General features: G+C 38.0%; 1 protein-coding gene across 1 annotated transcript in view; it reads left to right on the forward strand.

Annotated features, from left to right (window-relative positions):
• The window catches only part of LOC117416002 (protein O-mannosyl-transferase TMTC1-like), a 102,526-nt gene that overhangs the window by 77,508 nt on the left and 5,592 nt on the right, over nucleotides 1–19,426 (forward strand). The window contains exons 11-15 of the mRNA XM_034027001.3: nucleotides 10,289–10,432; nucleotides 14,534–14,642; nucleotides 17,303–17,405; nucleotides 17,681–17,816; nucleotides 18,215–18,359. Coding sequence (XP_033882892.1) covers nucleotides 10,289–10,432; nucleotides 14,534–14,642; nucleotides 17,303–17,405; nucleotides 17,681–17,816; nucleotides 18,215–18,359 — 637 coding nt within the window. The remainder of the gene's footprint in view (nucleotides 1–10,288; nucleotides 10,433–14,533; nucleotides 14,643–17,302; nucleotides 17,406–17,680; nucleotides 17,817–18,214; nucleotides 18,360–19,426) is intronic.

A 19,426-nucleotide genomic window follows, 5' to 3' on the forward strand; every position in this document is an offset into this window, starting at 1 on the left:
AATACATGTTTATGGGATCAAATCTTGAATCTGTATGTGGCAGCAGTGGAACTAATACAGTGGGCTACAGATTATAGGGTTTTAAATATCATTTTTATACCTAAATAAGCTGAATTGTGAGCAGTGTTGATTAAGTCACACCTAAGCATGAATTGCCGAGAGTATCTGTCTATCCAAAAGTACGTAAGTCACATGTAGATGAGTTACATAAATCTCTGTTGATGTGGGTAAGACCATAGATATTCAACCATTTCATATACAAAGACTTCCTGGCTTTGAAACATAGCTGTGTGCTTTTACAACAACATTGTTCTGACAGGTGTTTCTTTTATTTAAAAATCGAAATATCCTAGAAGGAATACATATTTATTTTTTTATGTATTTATTTATTGAAAAATACTATCTTTCAGGTTGCAGTCAACTGAAAGGGGAAAATGTAATCATGAAATCATATACAGAGTAAAGACAAAATGTTCAGTATAGTGAGAAATTATTTAACTCATAATTACCGCCTTTACATAGTGGAGTTGAATTTCTGTCAACACAAAGGTGATCGCATTGGTATTGCAGTGATTCAATGCAGTTCCCATATTGCAAGCTCATTAGTTATGTTAGACTGCTTCCTAAAGATGAAGAGTAATTCAGAATGTGTATATGACAGTATTACATAGGGAATAAAGTACAAGTTACTGTACATAATCAGATAGTAAAAAGCCACCAAGGATTGGTTAACAGTGTGCAGGTGATCAATAAACCGACAGACAGTTATAATCCAGGTGCAATGTTGTTTAATGGTTTGTAATCCAATTGCTTGATGGCGTAACAGCAGTAAATAATAAACAATGTCAACAGCTTTGGTTTAGTTCTTCACAACTTTATTTTCATACATAATGCATCAAGTAGAGGATTATTAATGCTTACTAGTCAATCTTTCTTGACATGTATTCGCATAGAACTGTAGGTAATGGGGTCTAGAAATGTATGCAGGTTATCATGCTTATAGTATATAGGAGTGTGGTATGATGGGGCATATAAATAACAAAAAGACAGTCCAGGCAGAGTTGCAAGTGAAAAACCGCTCGGGTTACTCTATATAGTAAGTGGTGTCTTCTAACCCATTCAATTTCATATGAATAAAAGTGCCCTTTTTGTTTTATTTCTTTTCTCCCTCTAACACCTATTCATTACTGCTAGTGGATTTCACTAGGGTTGACAGTTTACAATCCAAGGAGGTGGTCGATATCCGAACACAAGATAGGGCATCATTTGAGATGCACACACATTACTGATACTGATGTTTTCTGATGCTTCTTGCACTATCGGAGTCTCTGGAACATCAGGCTGTATTTGTTCACTGTCGCTTCTGTTATCTGAGACAACAGGGCTCACTACCTCAGTTCCAACATTTGGACCATTTTGTGTCTCATTCAGTGGTACAGTATCTTGAGGATCATCATCACTCTGCTGATCAGAATTACCCCTATGTTCAGTTGGCCGGAATACACCGAATTCAGATTCACTATCTGAACTATCACTACTTTTATCTCTCAACACTCGAGTGAGATATTTCCTTTGGCTCCGTCTTACTCTTTGCTTCCTGTTCATACTACTTATCTTTTCAGAAGTTTCTACTGGAAAGCAATCACACTCCTGAGAGGCAAATAATATTTTCTGTCTCAAATCCATCACTCACCTCAGACAATGTTGAGGTGTCTCGTGCCTCCTGCAGTCCTGATATCAGTTGCTTATAAAGGTCACTAGCATCCTTCTCTTGAAAATGAGAGCGCAAAATCCTTCTCAATTTTGGCAATGTCAGATTAAAAGTCATTCTTAAACATTGCTAGTGTCTGGGGTTGTTTTAGTCTGTTCGCTTGAGATTCAGTGACTGATGCAGATTTTACTTTCATTGCACTGTTCTGTGAGGTTAACATCCCCACTTCTTTCCTTTTCTGTTCAAGCAATGTCTGTAATTCATCACATTCTTTTTGCAGCTGGTTACGTTCTGATTGTGTTTCGTTTACATGCTAGCAGTACCCACGTCTGCATTTATTAACTCATTCATCTTGTCTTTCATTGCTAGCATTTCGGCAACCCCTTGGTCTTCTAACTCTTCCATTTCAGAACAGTCTAAATAGCATTGTATGTACATTCAATCAGTCAATCAATCTTTATTTTATATGTAGCACCTTTCATTGTGGACCGCCATCACAAAGCGCTTTACAAGATGCAGTAACAACAAGAAAATCCATAATACCTTAAATACATAGAAATGCATAATACATGATATACAGTAAAAGAAAAGCATAATACATTAAATACAGTGGAAAGTGCATAATACATTAAATAATAGCAGCAACACAGCAGCTAATAGCAGATATCAGGCTTAAAGAGCATGGAAAGCAAGAGAGAACAGGTGGGTCTTGAGAGTTGATTTAAAGCGAGCGACGGTGGAAGCATCACGCACCAAATCTGGGAGAGAGTTCCAAAGAGTCAGAGCCATGAAGTTAAACAAGCGTTCTCCATGTGCTTGGGAATAACAAACAGTCCAGAGTTGGAGGACCTCAGCTTGTGGGCCAGGACATAGCGGGTCATCAGATTGAGGAGGTACTCGGGACCTGGGTGATGAAGGGCATTGTAGGTGAGCAGGAGAGTTTTGAAAGTAATCCTGAACTTTACAGGTAGTCAGTGCAGCTGGGCAAGATGGGGGATGATGTGATCACATTTTTTAAATCTGGTAAGGATCCTGGCAGCCCCATTCTGAATTAGCTGCAGTCGGTTTATGGTGTGTGCCTGGAGACCACCATATAGAGAGTTGCAGTAGTCGAGTCGAGAGGAGACAAATGCATGAAAAAGTATTTCCGCATCCGGCAGGGAAAGGTAGGGACGGACATTAGAGATGTTTCGAAGATGGTAGAAGGAAGATTTGACCACAAATGAGATGTGGGCATCAAAGGAGAGGTTGCTGTCAAAAAGTACACCAAGGCTTTGTACTGTGGGGAAAGGCAGCAGTAGACAGTTTCCGAGGTTCAGGGCAGCTATGTTGAGATTCTTAAGTTGAGTTTTAGATCCTACTAGAAGGAGTTCAGATTTGCTAGTATTCAGCTGAAGAAAATTGGCAGACATCAAGGCCTCGATGTCTTGAATGCAAGCCGAGAGCCAGACCATGGCAGAGGGGCTACCAGGGTCGAGTTTTAAGTAGAGGTGGGTGTCGTCAGCATAGGAGTGAAACATGAAACTGTGATGGCGGATGAGGTGACCCAAGGGAAGCATGTAGATATTGAAGAGAAGGGGCCCAAGAACAGATCCTTGGCGAACACCACAAGTGACTGGGTTTGCAACACCACTGTGTCCAGCATAGAAAACAGACTGCATTAATGACTAATGTCAAATAGACTAATGTCTATTTTTCCCTTTTACCTTGCTGTAATCTTTTGAAGATCTTCCATGCATGTACTCTCCATTTTGTTAGTAAAAGGGTTCTCTCAAGCAAGTCCTCTCCTCTTCAGGCTTGATACTGTGCACTTTTTGCACCGCCACTATCCACTCTCTGTATAATGCTTTCCTTTCTTGGGTAGATCTTTCAGTCGGATTGCTTGTGTGAAAGCTATCTCCAACTTATAGCAACTCCCATCCCAGCGATGCCTCCATTTTTGTTGCACAGACGAACTGTAAATATTTTAAATAAAAATAAAACACGTCAGGCAATGCAAGCTTCATACAATGCATCTTCCCTTTTTAATTTACATTATCAAAAACCATCTCGCACATGCCACCTTGTGGTCTTTTCTAGGTATCACGTAAGTAAATTCTATATACATATTTTGTTGTAGCTGTGCCCCACATATGCCAAGCCCTGCCCCTGTAGCCAGTGGATTCAAGTGGCTGGGATTTACATACTCACACTTCTGGCCCTCACAAAGATGGCGCCCCCCAAAAAGGTGACTTATGTCATGATCACGTGATCTGGTTAAGGAAATCCTTGGGTTGATTTGATACCTTCTACTGTTGGGAGGCTGAATTGCAGATCAAAACCTCTTTGACTCATCACAGGGAGAAAGAAAGCTTTCTAGAGTGCAGCATAAAGCTCCCTAGAAACCAGGCCATAACATAACTCAGGTAAGTGAAAGCTAGTAAATTATGACTCCTGCAACATCCTATCCCAGGAGCTTACTTTAATCAGGCTCTTGCTAGCAACTCAACTGAAATTAAGACTGAGCAGGGAAAAAATGTTTTTTTTCATTGTTTTTGTTCTTTTTAAATGTAATTGTAGATGTAATCTGCATTTCATCCTGTCGTCCAGGTTAACACGTGCAGTCTATTTCAGTACTGTATCTACTGAACTTTGCTTCAGTATATTGAATCCTCATTTGTCAAAACGTTAGACAGCTCTTATTCGATATCTTCATGGAATCGGTCAAATATTTACTGTTACTGTCTTCATTAACCCATCATTTTACTCACACGCAACTGCTTACATGACATGTGGAGAAAGAAATGGGACTGGATCCACTGTAGGCTCAGTAACAGGCACTGTTGTGTTGTGTGTAGCCAACTGTGACATACCTCAAGTTTCCATCTAACCCCATTACTGAGGGAGATGATTTACTTACAATCAAACCAGCCTGGAGTCTAATCTCACTAAATCTAAGAATCAATGGACATTTGGATAGACTGTGCTTGGGTGGAACACGAGGAGCTGTAGACAGGATACAAGGTTGGTGGTCTGATGAAGGTATTGTAACACAGGCCTTTGGCCAAGGCTTGTTTGTGCCCTTTAAAATACAGACCTAGACACAAGACCTGCAGGTTTAAAGCACTTACGTGCACTTTTATTATTTACAGAAATAAAAACAAAACAAAACAAAAACCGAACTCCCACTGGAGTGCTAAACTAAATTTTTTTTTGTTTTAACTAACACACTGGACGGCTAAGCCATTTACTGGCCAAAACATTTGTTACACGCACAGTATACAAATTTAAAGAATATGTTAAGGTTCACACGGTACCTTTTTTTAGCCCACACCCTACTCTGCCACAGTATTTATTAATAAAGCCAGTGAAAACTGAGGTCTCCTCTCAAGTTGAATTCTTCTATCCGTATAAGGGGTTGATGCAGCTTGATGTTTTAGTGCCCAAAATTTATTTTTTATTGTTTCTGCTGGAACAGCTTGTACAATTCAACAATTCCTGTAAAATACACGTGTTTGCAAATGCCAGAACGCGATGGGGTGTTTTAACAGCTTGCCAAGCAGATTAGTACCAGATATGTAATGGTCGTCAATCACGACTCAACACAACACTTGTTAATTTCTGAAGATGTAATTGACTAATTGAGTAAAACTCAATTACATTGCCTAAAGTGTTAATAATATCCAGGCATTTGTTGGTTTTAGCAACATTATTAAAATGTTTTGTCAGTAAACAAAAGGCTGAAAGAATGGTTTGTGCCACTGCATTAACCTTAAGGCAGACAACATGTAGGTTTTTGTTTTATGATTCAATTTGATTAAGCTTCCATGGCAACGGGTTCCGTTAATTTAGTCAGAGCGTTTTGTGAAGACTCTCACCAACTCACCAACTATGCTACCCAGCTCCTGGTCCAGGCCCTGGTACTCTCCCGCCTAGACTACTGCAACTCGCTCCTGGCTGGCCTCCCTGCGTCCGCCACTCGTCCGCTCCAGCTCATCCAGAACTCTGCTGCCCGCCTGGTGTTCTCTCTGCCTCGCTTCGCCCACGCTACTCCACTACTCCGCTCGCTCCACTGGCTCCCGATCACCGCTCGCATCCAGTTCAAGACTCTTGTACTAGCCTACAGATGCCTTGACCAGACTGCACCCATCTACCTCCAGACCCTCATCTCTCCCTACACCCCCACTCGACCTCTCCGCTCCGCCTGCACTAGAAAACTAGCTCTACCTCCGCTACGCTCCCCTGCCTCCCGAGCCCGCTCCTTCTCCACCCTTGCGCCGCAGTGATGGAATGACCTTACTACAGATGTCAGGACTGCCCAGTCCCTGACCACATTCTGGCGCCTCCTTAAGACTCACCTCTTCAAACAGCACATGTAGAACTCCTCTGTTTGTATCCTGGGACACTATCACCCTTCATGTAAATGTGCTTTATTTTGCTCTTATCTGCCCCCTATTTTACTGCATTTAATCCTGTACTTCAGAATACTGTAATCTGCCAAGTGTTTAACCTGTAGTACTTTGTATTTAATCACATCCTGATGTAACTATCACTATTTAATCATATTCTGATGTAACTATCACTATTATCTGCTGTATTATTGAATTGTGGTTTGTCACACTTGTACTTTGCTTGAACAAAAGTTATTGTATTTCTTGCTGTTATTGTATTACTTGTATTGTAACACTTGAAATGTATTTGCTTACGATTGTAAGTTGCCCTGGATAAGGGCGTCTGCTAAGAAATAAATAATAATAATAATAATAATAATAATAATAATAATAATAATAATAATAATAATAATAATAATAATGAAGGACACCACAGGAACGATGACTTTACTGCTGCAGTATGTTGTTGTACTAGGTTTTATTTCTTAGCCACAGTGCTTGGTAGACAATATATTATATCAGTGCAAAATTGTTCGGGTCAATTTTAATGATTTAAATCGTTCTGTCATGAGTTGATTAAATGTCCATTTTATTTCCATAAGTCTTTTGAGACACCCAATATTGTAACTGTTCAAAGACTGGAAAAGGGCCATTGGGATCTCCTGTGGCAAAATGTCTTGCTAGATGTGCTAAATTATTCAAATTTCTGTTCTGGATAAAAAGGTAGTGCTTGTGACTTATGTCTTGTCAATTTAAGTACTGTACGGTTTAATATTTTATCTTTCTGAAACTGGTATTCATGATGCCAAAGTGAAGTAGGGCAGTTGAAGGGCAGTAAATGTGTCGGTTTGCTGCGCATACTGGCACAGTAATGGCTTATTTTTAAGTATTTATATTGTGAGGGATTGGTTAAAACAACGTAAACCAACTGGTTGGTAAACAAAAAAAATAAACAAAATACAAAACAAACACCTAGCTCTGTACGAGCACTAACTAACACACAGGAACTCCCTGACTAACACGGGACAGCTACGCTGTTTCCCCGTCCTCACAAAACACACTGGTTTGAAACAGCACTTTACCTCACGACTGCCAGGAAGCAGAGCACCCCTTTCTGCCCCCTTCTCCTCAGCAGCCTCGAGCAGACTGCCTGCTCCCCTTTTAAACCCCACACCTGGGTCTAATTCCCCAATAACGCCCAGGTGCGGATGATCATTAATAAAACAATTAAACAATTAAATTTAAACAATAAACCAAAAAGTGCATTCTCACATTTTTTTTTTGCAGGGAGGTTTTAACCCCCTCCCTGCTGTCTCTCACAACCCGCTATCTTACAATATATATTCATTTTAAAATGCATTTTCAAGGGAACATGTTCTTTATAATTACAATAAGTTGAATGAATTATAATATTATGCAACAGGTGTGCTTGGGGGTTTGCATTGCATTTTTTTCTTCATCTAGGAACATCAATGTTAGAAAAGATTAGAAAAGAAAACATTACCCCCAAAATATCTATTGTGGTTAGAACAACAAAAGTGGAAATGGCATCACTTTCACTACAGTATAAATTCAGTAAATGCTAACAGACTGCTAACAGCCCTTTGCTGTTCTTTGCACTGTATGTTGTAGAGGTTTATGACGGGGACAACTGCTGAAGTAATTAGAACTCATGCAAGGAGATCACTTTGGGTCTATGGTTTCTTATCCTTGATAATATACTTTTGGAAGGTCTTATTGACAGTATTTATCATTGAGAAATTAAGATGTATTAATTGTTATTGTGCAGTGTGACAAGGATGGCTGTAGGGGTGACGTCAGGCCAGGAAATGAAACCACACAACAGCAAGTATTACGGCGCGAGTCACAAATGCGCTCGGTTTTCTTTTATTAAATAAAAGATTTAATCAAAACACAGAACAAACACAACAAAATGGCACGTTGGCCAAAAGAGACAAACAAAACAAACGGGCACAGAACAAACAAGTATGGTGCTGGTGGTAAACCAGCATGTGTAGCAATTGTTAGTGGTTTTTAGTTTTTCTTTAAGCTTTACCTCGCTTTACCTCCCAACCCTCGTTCTGCCTCCGAACACACTCCCCGTTCAACCCAATCTACAGGTCTTTTATAGTGGTGACCGAGGGATTAGGTAGCTATCAATTATTTTATTAACCTCTCGGTCACATTTTGCACAGGTTTAATAAATCTGCGTGACTATAAGCTAATCAAGTAATTACTAGCCGACAGTCACGCAGTCTCACAAGTAATACAAAAATACAAATAACAACAGTGATAGCGGACAGCTTTTTATCCACCCCGCTTTTTAAATAATAATAATACAAAATAAGACAAAACATGCACAGGGGCGGGGAGTACCCCGTCACATGCAGTTATACCTGGTTTTAGGGACCTTCTTTAGCTCATCTTTATTTTAACAATCAGCATTCAATTATGTAGTAGCATTCTTTAACCCATTTGTTCTCTCATAATTGAAGCACAGTTATACTGTCTTCACACTTAAGCAAAATGAATCCATTAGTTGAATCTAGAAGTCAAGTCCGGGAGCAGTTAAAGCAGCTTTGCTCCCTGCTCTGTTCACACTATTAACTAATCCTAGATTTGATGCAGCTTAGTTTTTTTCAGTGTAGACACACTAAAGCTAGAGTTGACTTGGCAGTGCAGTTCTTTGATCTGCGCATGTGTAAAGCACAAATTGACGTGCATCAAGCATGCACAATCAGAAAAGTGAGTTGCGTTATTTTTTTTAATGTGGCTTAGTTGGTTTACACACGCTAATGTGGGATAAAATGACTGCGGTATTAATTTATGCAGACGTGAAACTCCCCCAGGAGGTGAATGAGTTAATCCAATAGTCAGTCAAACTATTAAGATGATCAAAACATGTTGTGAGTCTTGCTTCAGTGCACACTCAACGCTCCGAAGTGCCAGTGTGAAAACGGTATTACAGGACTTAGTATTCTGTTCAAAGCTTTAGTCAAAAGGAGGCATAGCAGCTTGAGTCTGCAGGCTTTGCTTGACCATGCGTGTCAGGGCTGCTTCATGATGTCCAGTTAAGGTGCATCATTCAGCCAAGGACAGCTCCTCCATACACAAGTGCTACTCCCCAGCCAGCTGCTCTGTTGAATGATTCAAGTTTCTAGCACAGGAATACGTGCAGTGCCTTTGTCATCAGCAAGGTCAATAGATTTCTAGGAGTTTTGTGGTATTGGGTGAAATAGCTGTGTCTTCCATTTGTACACTGCCAGCCTCCTAGTCGGAAATACCACCTTGGCAACACTGAAAATCCAAGTTATGGGGACAATTATTTTTGTATTTTTTTTTATTTAATCTCCTATGCACCTAATGTTTGATCTGCAAATAGCCTCCTGTTAAAATCAGTAGTTGAAAACTAGGACAAACTGCTGTTATAATCCTGGAGATAATTTACATCTCATTTGCATGCTGCTCTTTAAAGAGAATTTTAGGTTTGTCAAAAAATTACTTAGTGGAAGTTCAAACCAGGAATGTGAAACTTGCATAAGTTAAATGTCTTTCTGCATACACATTAATAAGTGTTTCTCGGTGAGAAGAGGATGTAGCATTCGGTGCCCACAGAGTTGCGATGTAAATGAGTTGTGCAGGCCTGGTCACAAAGACAAACCCAGTTGATATCAACCTTTGCTTAGAAATTACAATAACACTGTGGAATATTGGTAGATTAGTCCCCCTAGTTACGTTTTATTCCAGTTGAGTTATTGTAACATGATCCCTGGAATAGCTCCAATAGCTGAAGGGGTCATGGGTCATGGGAAGCCACGTCCTGTTCAGATTCTAGTTCCGAACCAGGCTAGTATGAGCACTCCCCAAAGTGTGATCCCGTTAAAGAAAATAAACAAGCAACAGTTAATTACAGCAAGTGTACGTGTGCCGTTTCTCTTGGTCAACAACTAGTAAATTATTGAGGATATCACAAACACTTTACCCTTCCAGCTTTATCAGATTGAGCTTCAATGCTTCAACAAAACTTTGCATCAAACGATTCCAAGAGCTTTTATTCTCATACTTTAGGGGTGAAATGGGTTACATGAATAAAGGTGACTGGCCCAGCTTCTCAACACCAAGTCGGTTCTTCTGCATTTCTTAACACAACACAATCTCTTATGTATGATTAGATATAGAAGATTTGAATTTGTCCTGCTTCTTATAGACTGTACCCACGCCATGCAAGTGCGCTGAATAACCTGGGAACCCTGACTAGAGACCCAATGGAGGCAGAGCTGTACTACAGACAGGCTCTGCAGATAAACACACAGCACAACCGGGCACTATTCAACCTTGGGAATCTCCTCAAGTAAGTTTATCCAGTTGTCAATGCTTGGTTAATGAAACCGTATAGCAAGCTCTACGAAGTATGGCAAAATAAGGACTAGACTTATTAATAAAATATAATTATATTAAATATAAAATATTATAATTTTGGTTGTAAAGAAAGGGACTATACTGTGACACAAAGATTTCTCATGTTCTACAGTATAAAAGCCTTTTTTTCTTTTGAAATAAAGCAGAATAATACTCCAGTCCAGAACGTAGTACATGGCAATAAGTCTTCTGAATTAATTTGAGACACCATTAAAATACATGAAAAAAAACAAGATAAAAAAATAGGGCAAAAATTATTATTACAAAAAAAAAAAAAACGGAAATAACTTTCAATGATCAGTTTTAATAAAACAAAAGCAAAAGTGGCAATTGTTAATGGCATAGATACAGTACTACAATTCTTCAATTGTTGAGGGGTAGAGTTCTTTCTTTTTTCTTTTCTTTTATTAAATAGTTATTAATGTCTGCATTATTTAATTCACTTTTAGTTCATTAGATTAAAAAGATAACCCAATTTGTACAGAATATAAATTAGTAGTTATCATGCAGTTGCTCAATATTAATGAATTCCTGTGTGCAGAGCTTTAGAAGCTGCCAGGAGGCATATATTTACTCAGAAATGATGATTCCTACACAGCAAGGAAGCACAGCTAGTGGGGATTTAAATGTCACCCTTCAGCCCTCTACTGCATTTTCACTATGGGTAGCAGGGACGCCATTGTCTTTCTCAGAAACTGTTTGTGTTGCATGTTTGTTATCTCATTCTACTATAGCTAAGGACAAATATTCAATGTTATAAATATCCAGGCAATAACTACAACAATAAAATAATTTTAAAAAGGGTAATAATTCAAGTCAGCTGGTTAGTTTTGAATGTAAGTTCATGCAAGAATATATATTAAAGTACTGCACTGCATTTTAAAGTATTATACAGTGAGTTTATATAATTATACGTAATAGTACAGTGTGAGGAGAACGGCAGAGTAAAGATGACGTCCCCAGACCAGGAAGCTGACACAGAGGCAGGTACTTGCGGGGTTGAAAGCGCTGGTGTGCGCCTATTTATTGCAACCAAAAATAAATAAAACACTTTTATAAAAACACACAGGTCACCGAACAAAGGTTTAACAAAACAAAGTCTCGAACACATAAAATAAAACAATGTCAACTTATGTCAGGCTGGGCAGGTGTAGCACTTGTTTGTTTTCCTCTTTTTACTTTCGTTTTGTTCTCTTTCAGTTCTCGCTCGCTCACGTTCCTCCTCCTTGAACACCCACACCCGAACAACAAAAGCTGCAGGTTTTTATACATGTGACAATCTCCAGATTAGCAATAAATGAATCAACCAGCTGGAGATTGTCTCATTCTGCACAGGGTTTTTATATCTGCATGGTCAACAGTCACTTTGTCAATAATCACTGACTGTCGACCACGCAGTCTCACGAGCTGTCTGGCAGAGATGAGCTGCTAACACCGCCTCTGCCAGACCACACTTAAACTATACAACAATATTACCCCTGTGAATAATCCCAAACAATACATACAACAATAACAACAAACCACCGCCTTCAAATCACACAATACATCTTTACAAACCGTTCATTAAATACACCCATAAATTCACCCTTTCTAAAACCAAAACAATACATTTATTTTCTAGCAGGGCTTTGCACTGCCCCCTATTTACATGCAGGGCTCTATTCTACATACAGTATGTTTTTTTTGCAGAATAATTAAGCTTGAGCGAGTTGATACCAAAAGTTTATCTAATACAGTATGTGAATATCCAACCTAAATTAAAAAATGCCTGACCAAATTCACTTCCCCTGCAAAATAAAATATGCATACTATCCGCGTGCACTTTACCCTCAATATTAAGTTTCCCTGTTTTTTTTTTTTTAACACTCTTAAAAATATCTATTTATATGTGCTTGCTGGCAAACAAATGAAAGTTTAACAAGTTAATATTTATAATTGCCCTAGGGCTAATTGAATTAGGCACTTCAGATTTAAAAAGATTTCTTTCAGTTACTATCAATAAATTCCCCAAATTTCTGTCTGTAGTATATGTGGTAGTATATACAGTGATTCAAAAAAGTCATTAATCACCCCTGCTAGTTTGTTTTTAAAAAAAAGTGTGGTGGGGTATCTATTTAGGGATACCGGGGTATTTAATAGGCAAGCAGTCAAGATCTGGGAAGAAAGGCAAAGTGCATCTTGAGTATAATCGCTGACCAACATATCAAAACAGGGTCAAACAGAACATTCATTCATGCTGTAATTCAAATGCAGTACATATAGTAGACCCTGATATTGACAGAAGACCCTCACAGACATTCAAATGATTAAACAGTACCTAACTATCATCAGCAAGACCCAAAGCTGCTCTCACCTCTGGTGGGGTGGATTTCAGCATGTATCATACAGCACCGACACAATATTCTATATGTATTTAATAATAGTGCTCATTAATACAATGTAGAACTTTTACCTTCTAGGGACACACAACTTGGCTATTACACTATCAATTACACTATCAGTGTAATTGGAAAATATCCACCTAAATAAATATGATTGATAATCTGATCTGTTTTTCCTGTTTTTGCATTTCCTACAACCTTAATTAGCAGAATATGTTTTGAATATGTTTTTAAACTACTCTCATCACTGGGCCCTTTGGAGTGATAAATATTTATAAATTGGGACAAACTGGTGATCATTTAAAGACTGGAAACTTAAACAGAAGTAGCGGTTAAACATGATCATAATCATGTTTAACTGTCTGTGGTCTGTTTTGATACGGAATAGAATGGAAAACAGATTTACTTTGTATTTTAAAAAATATGAACGCGTATCTTGATGGCCCACTTCTGGTTAAAGGTTTTTGAATCTGACATATGCCCCTGCTTTTTGAAACGAGATTGATGATCACAGCTAAGTTCCTATTTCCTGTGGTTTATATTGGAAAACAACTGTGTACCTTTGTATCCCCTGCTTTCCTTAACCACACACTATACTGTAGGCTGGGTTGAAAAATGTTTCAGTAATTTTTTTTTACTTGGGTCTAGCACAGATTAATCAAATGCAATCACACATTTCTGACCTGATTAGTGTATAGCCTAGCCAGGTTTTACATTTGTCACACAATGAGAAAAAGAATAATAGTTGATTAATGGCCCTGAAACTTAAATTATGAAACAGACAGAGATGTATGAAGCCTGGTTAATGTAAGTTACAATGGATAAAGAAATAATAATAATAATAATAATAATAATAATAATAATAATAATAATAATAATAATAAAACAGATTTCAAATTAAACCAATGTAACACATGAACCATGGGGGTTAACTTGCCATACTTCACTATAAAGCATATGTGAATCATAGATCAGTATTGACAGGCTAGCATTTGACAAGATATTATTGAAGCACAAAATATTTTAATCATAAAACTGCTGTGTATCACAATCCTTTTTTAGTTTTACACTAAAATATAATACTTTGGTGTCTGTTTACTAATCAGACTTCTATCCACTCCATTTTTATATACTCAAATGTTAGTTTAAGCTTGTGTCTGGTCCCGTTTCTTCACACCTGCCCAATTGAAACTAGCAAGGCCACAACCAAATAGCTCCTTGTTATATGCACTGTGCTGAAATAGATGGCAGCACATAAAACAGCATCTGCCAAGAAGAACATTGTCAGAAAATGCCAGTAATGTTGCACGATGTATGTTTTCTGATGCTCAACCTAACCCTAACTGAAGTCATCAAAAAAAAAAAAACAGGCAACCAGGTTCTATTTAGTGTCTTACATGTAATTTCTAATAAATTGGATGGGTGGTTTATGAACTGAACTGTATATGTATAAATATATCTAAATATCTCGTAAATAGATTCTGTAATTTGTTGTATAATCACTTCAATCACTCTCAATTGACTGCTTCATCTGTTTGATATGTTATAAGTCTTCATGTATTGATTTTGTTAAATTGATGTAAACTCTCACTATTAGGATTGAATCAATACCTTTCCCTGCGTGTGCAGTCAATACATTTTTATGGTTACAGATCCCAGGGGAAGGAGACAGAGGCTGAGCAGATGCTGAGAGATTCCATTCAATTTGGCCCCCAGTTTGCAGATGCCTATTCTAGTCTTGCATCACTATTCGCTGAGCAGGTAGGCAGCCACATTCAATTTCCAGAAGTGGAGCAGCACTTCAATTTCCAGAAGTGCAGCAATATATCCATCTGAATTAAACTGAAGAGAACTGGGTAGCATAGCACAAAGTATTTAAAAGTCTAGTAAATGCCTTTAGAGTAATCCACACACAGTCTTCCTGTATTGTATTCATTAACTGAGATAACATCCTGCCCCCGTTTCCCTTTCTCCACCTCTTTGGAGATTGCAAGCTAATTCTTACCTTAGAAACATGACATTAAACAGAAGTCAGGTAGAGAGATAAACTGACTAAATTGAATTATGTTTCATCCTGTTATCAATTAAATTGTTTGACATTTAGTATTACAACATCCTGGCCATGGAATAGCAATGGTATCCCTGATATTCCTAAAAGCATGGTAAAACATAGCAAAGCAATGTAAAGAACAGTGAGGTATGAGTATTAATTAACATGGTAAACCAGGGTAAATTATGGTATTACCATGGAAAAAGCATGGGAAAAGTGCAAAAATACAGTACAAAAATACCATGGTAAACTTGTATAAGGGATCAACTGGAGAAATTGCTGCAGTTGCACTCATGAGGGCCTCTGCTAAACAGAAATACATTCCACTCAATGCTGTACATAAACCATCGCTTTATGGTTCCATAGAGATGGCATAAAACACAGTAGTTACATCTGTAGTTTGTAACACAGAAATGCACTTGTTATCACCCTTGAAAGATAGAAATCTCATGCTAATCATTGCATACTAAATTGTTTCTCCCTGGGTCTTTAAATGGAATATTTTACCCAATTACATCAAATTTATGAGCAGTTTGTACAGTTTAAATTACTCCTGCTGCTACTGCATTGCAACAGCATCAGTGCCAGTGCAAATACATAGGTTTCCATGTGGCACATTACCATTATTATAGCTGTCCTATAGTTTTAACTGATTCCAACATTTGGAAGTAGTATAATTGTTTTACTTTTGCTGTCTGTCTTCTTGGACAACCTTGAATCTGGGATGTTACATCTGAAGGGAATATTCCATTGCAGTTGCAATAAGGGTATAGACAGCAAGGTCCAGCAAATTTATTGTGTGAAACCGTCTGGCAGTTTGAGATGAGGATGATTTTAAAGACATCCCTTGCTATCTGGTGTATTTGTGACCAAGGGAGATAAACAACACTACAGAGCCTTTTACATTAAAACAGCCACTCTTGTAGACACTGATACATTACCTACATCCCTGTTTCCTTTTTTTTGTGATATCATTTTCTTGCTACAAGTACAGTTGCTGGAGTATGTTCATCGTTTGCAACAAAAAGATTTTTGGCAAAGGAGCAAAAAGAATTTCAGATGGCTGCATCACATTGCTATCAGGGTCTACTACATGTACTATCTAAATTTATATAGAGAGAGGAAAGAGGAGAGAAATGAACACCAAGACCATTCAAGGAGTATTCATTTTTATGTAACTAGTACAATCAGTGCTTAATTTGTACAGGAAGAGGTGCCGGGGTGCAAGCAGTTGCAATTAGGAACTGGAACTGCACATTCAAAATTAGCAGTGTGGAGTAGTGGTTAGGGCTCAATCCCAGGTGGGGGACACTGCTGCTGTACCCTTGAGCAAGGTACTTTACCTAGATTGCTCCAATAAAATCCCAACTGTATGTAAAAATAATCTGATATCTTGTAACAATAGTAAGTCTTAGGGTGTTTGCTAAGAAATAAATAAATAATAACAAGTGTATTTGAAAGAATAATGTACTAGTGACACAAGTTTACAATCACGTATTCCACATCATATACGAAGCAATAGCATGTGAAGAAAAATAAATTAAAAGCAACAAAAGAGGAAAGAAAAAAATGACAGTAATTTCAGACTTCACATTTATTTTTTAGCCTCTAGATGTATTTTCCAGCTACACACTTGTACTTTGCCTGGGTTTGCTCTCTCATCTTTGCCTGTAGCGAAATGCATCTCCTGTTATTACAGCCCACCGAACTTCAACGTCACTCAGCTGCCTCATACCAAAAACTTTCATAACGTAAGAGGTACCGGTGCTATGCCCCGGCACAAATTAAGCACCGTTCGACTTGAATGATTGCATGGCAGAAAAAAAAATACTCTTTCAAAAGTTATTCAACACTTCATTTTGTTTTCTGCACTTTCATGTAATTGTTGCATACCAAACAGAATTCATGACTTTTTTAATGATTTATGGGGACAACCTGTGTACTTCCTGGAAATAAGAGTTTTGCAAATTATATATTATATTACATTACATCGAAGAGTGCGTTGCAGGTGCTACACATTTATGTGTGTAACTATTCAAATGCTTATAGCAGCATACACAACAATACAAATGTATCTGCGGTCCTGTGTGGATAGATGCTGCTACTAGTAAAACATGAATTGTTATTGTTTACCCTGAGGTGATTAAACTCTTCAGTTTCTCTCTTGAGTTTAGTTTACATCATAATGCAATCAGGAGCCGCGCAATCTCTCAGAGCCAGCCTCCAGCTGTTGGGGAGCTTTCTTGGAACAGAGATGTATTTAGTTCTGAGCGGAGAACAGACTTTGAAAAGCATTGTGGACGTGGAGCTGGCATTAACAGAGTGCTGGTAGCTGTAACTGTTCCTTTTTTTTTTCATTGTTTTTTTTCAGAAACGATTTGAAGAAGCAAATAAAATATACCTGGGTGGAATTGAAAACTGCCCAGACAGTTCTGATCTGCATAATAACTATGGGGTTTTTTTGGTGGACACAGGTAGGTAATGAGGGGGCGATTCTGCATTGCTGTTTAATAGTCAAGTGACAAAATAAAAAATTAGGAAATCCATTTGGCAGCGTTGGCATCTATTTGTCGTGCACTGTGTATAGTACTTTTTATAAGACATCACATTCAAAACATCAGAATAAGCAGAGTGTCTATTATTTCAAATCAGCGCAACAGACTTCTTGGCTGTGTTTTATATGTAATGGTTCATAGAACACACTCTCTTGTAATAACACATTCATGCATTTAACATTTATTTCTTCCAGGAGATGGGGATAGAGCAGCCATGCATTACCAGCAAGCCATTAGGCTCAATCCCACACATTATGTAGCTATGGTGAACCTGGGAAGACTGCTTCGATCCTCCAATCAGAACAAAGAGGCTGAAGCCTGGTACAAGAAGTGCGTACGCTTTACAGTACACATTTTTCATCTTCGCATTTGATACACAGCTGTATTCAATGATTGTCTATGTTAAGTTACAGCACCTGTGTTGTCCAATAAAAACTAACTGTTCCACTGTCACATTGTTTTAACCTTTAACCATTTTTTTTAATATAGTAGAGTACTGTGTTCACTTTACTTCTTGTTTATAAACTATTAGATCAAAGAGTTGCAAGTCGCTTTACATTATGCATCTAGTGAGAAAAAATACCCTTCCTTACTTCAGGACAGAATGGTTGAATTTGCAACTTCAAACCAAAATGTTCTCAATAATTGAGTTCCGTAAACAGCTCTTATTAATGCGATGCTATATCATTTCTCTCAGTTAAACAGGTGCCTCCTCTTTTGCTTTTCAGGGCTTCACAGATCACTCGTAAGGTTGAAATATTGACTCCCCTTGGGGCACTCTACTATAACACTGGGAGATATGAAGAAGCGCTGCAGGTCTATAGAGAGGCTGCTGCACTTCAGCCAGACAACAGTGAGATTTGGCTGGCATTGGTGAGTCCTATTAAGGGTTACCTGGCAGATGAATTTAAGAGCTAAATTGTGGTTTACCGGTTATGGTTTACCGTAGATTGTAAGTGGATAAAATAAACCAAAACAATATTCACTGTTCTCAATAGCAAGCATCACAAAGTGTTTAATCCCAGTCAGTTTATTATTCAAATCTTATTGAAGTAAACAAGAACAATCCTAGATTGTCTCTTTCAGTCTATAGCAAAATTAACAAATCCACATTTAGAGTATGTTCAATCAAATGCTCATCAATGCTGTGATGACTTTATGAATCACTTTAACAAGAAAGTCACTGACATTAGAAATCAGATACCTAAGTGCATGCCAAATCTAACAATAATAATGATACTCTTACCCTTGGTCATACAGCACCCAAACACACTTTACAAACTTTTCCTTGCTTTGTGAACTGGGACTGGTTACTATAGTTAAAAGGATGAAACCCACAACATGTGTGTTAGACCCTATTCTCACTTTACTGAATATTGTTAATAGTTCTCTTTTATCAGGTACTGTTCTTGTCATTAAAACTTCTGCTCAAGAAACCCACCTTACATCACAATGTTCTTATTTCCAATCTCCCATTTCTGTCTAAAGTCTCGGAAAGAGTAGTGGCTGAGGAACTCAACAGATTTCTGGGAGTTCATAACATATATGAGAAATTTCAGTCTGGCTTCAGACCTTCTCACAGCACTGAGACAGCACTTATTCGAGTGGTAAACGATGTGTTGATATCCTCTGACATGGGCTCACCTTCGATTCTTATGTTACTAAATTTAAGTGGTACATTCGACACTAATGATCACTCTGTTTTAATTGATCGGCTTAAAAATATGGTGGGATTGTCAGGTAGTGTTCTGTCTTGATTTCGATCCTATCTCTCAAACAGGATTTAATTTGTTAAAATTGAGGAGGAGACTTTTTTTCTTTTTTGTCAAAGGTTACATGTGGGGTCCCACAGGGCTTGATTATTGGTTTCTTTATATGTGCTGCCTTTGGGAAACTTTATTCGTAGAAATGGAGTTAATTTTCAGTTACGCTGATGATAC

This window comes from Acipenser ruthenus, chromosome 7 (genome assembly GCF_902713425.1).
Source record: "Acipenser ruthenus chromosome 7, fAciRut3.2 maternal haplotype, whole genome shotgun sequence".
Classification (NCBI taxonomy): Eukaryota; Metazoa; Chordata; class Actinopteri; order Acipenseriformes; family Acipenseridae; genus Acipenser; species Acipenser ruthenus.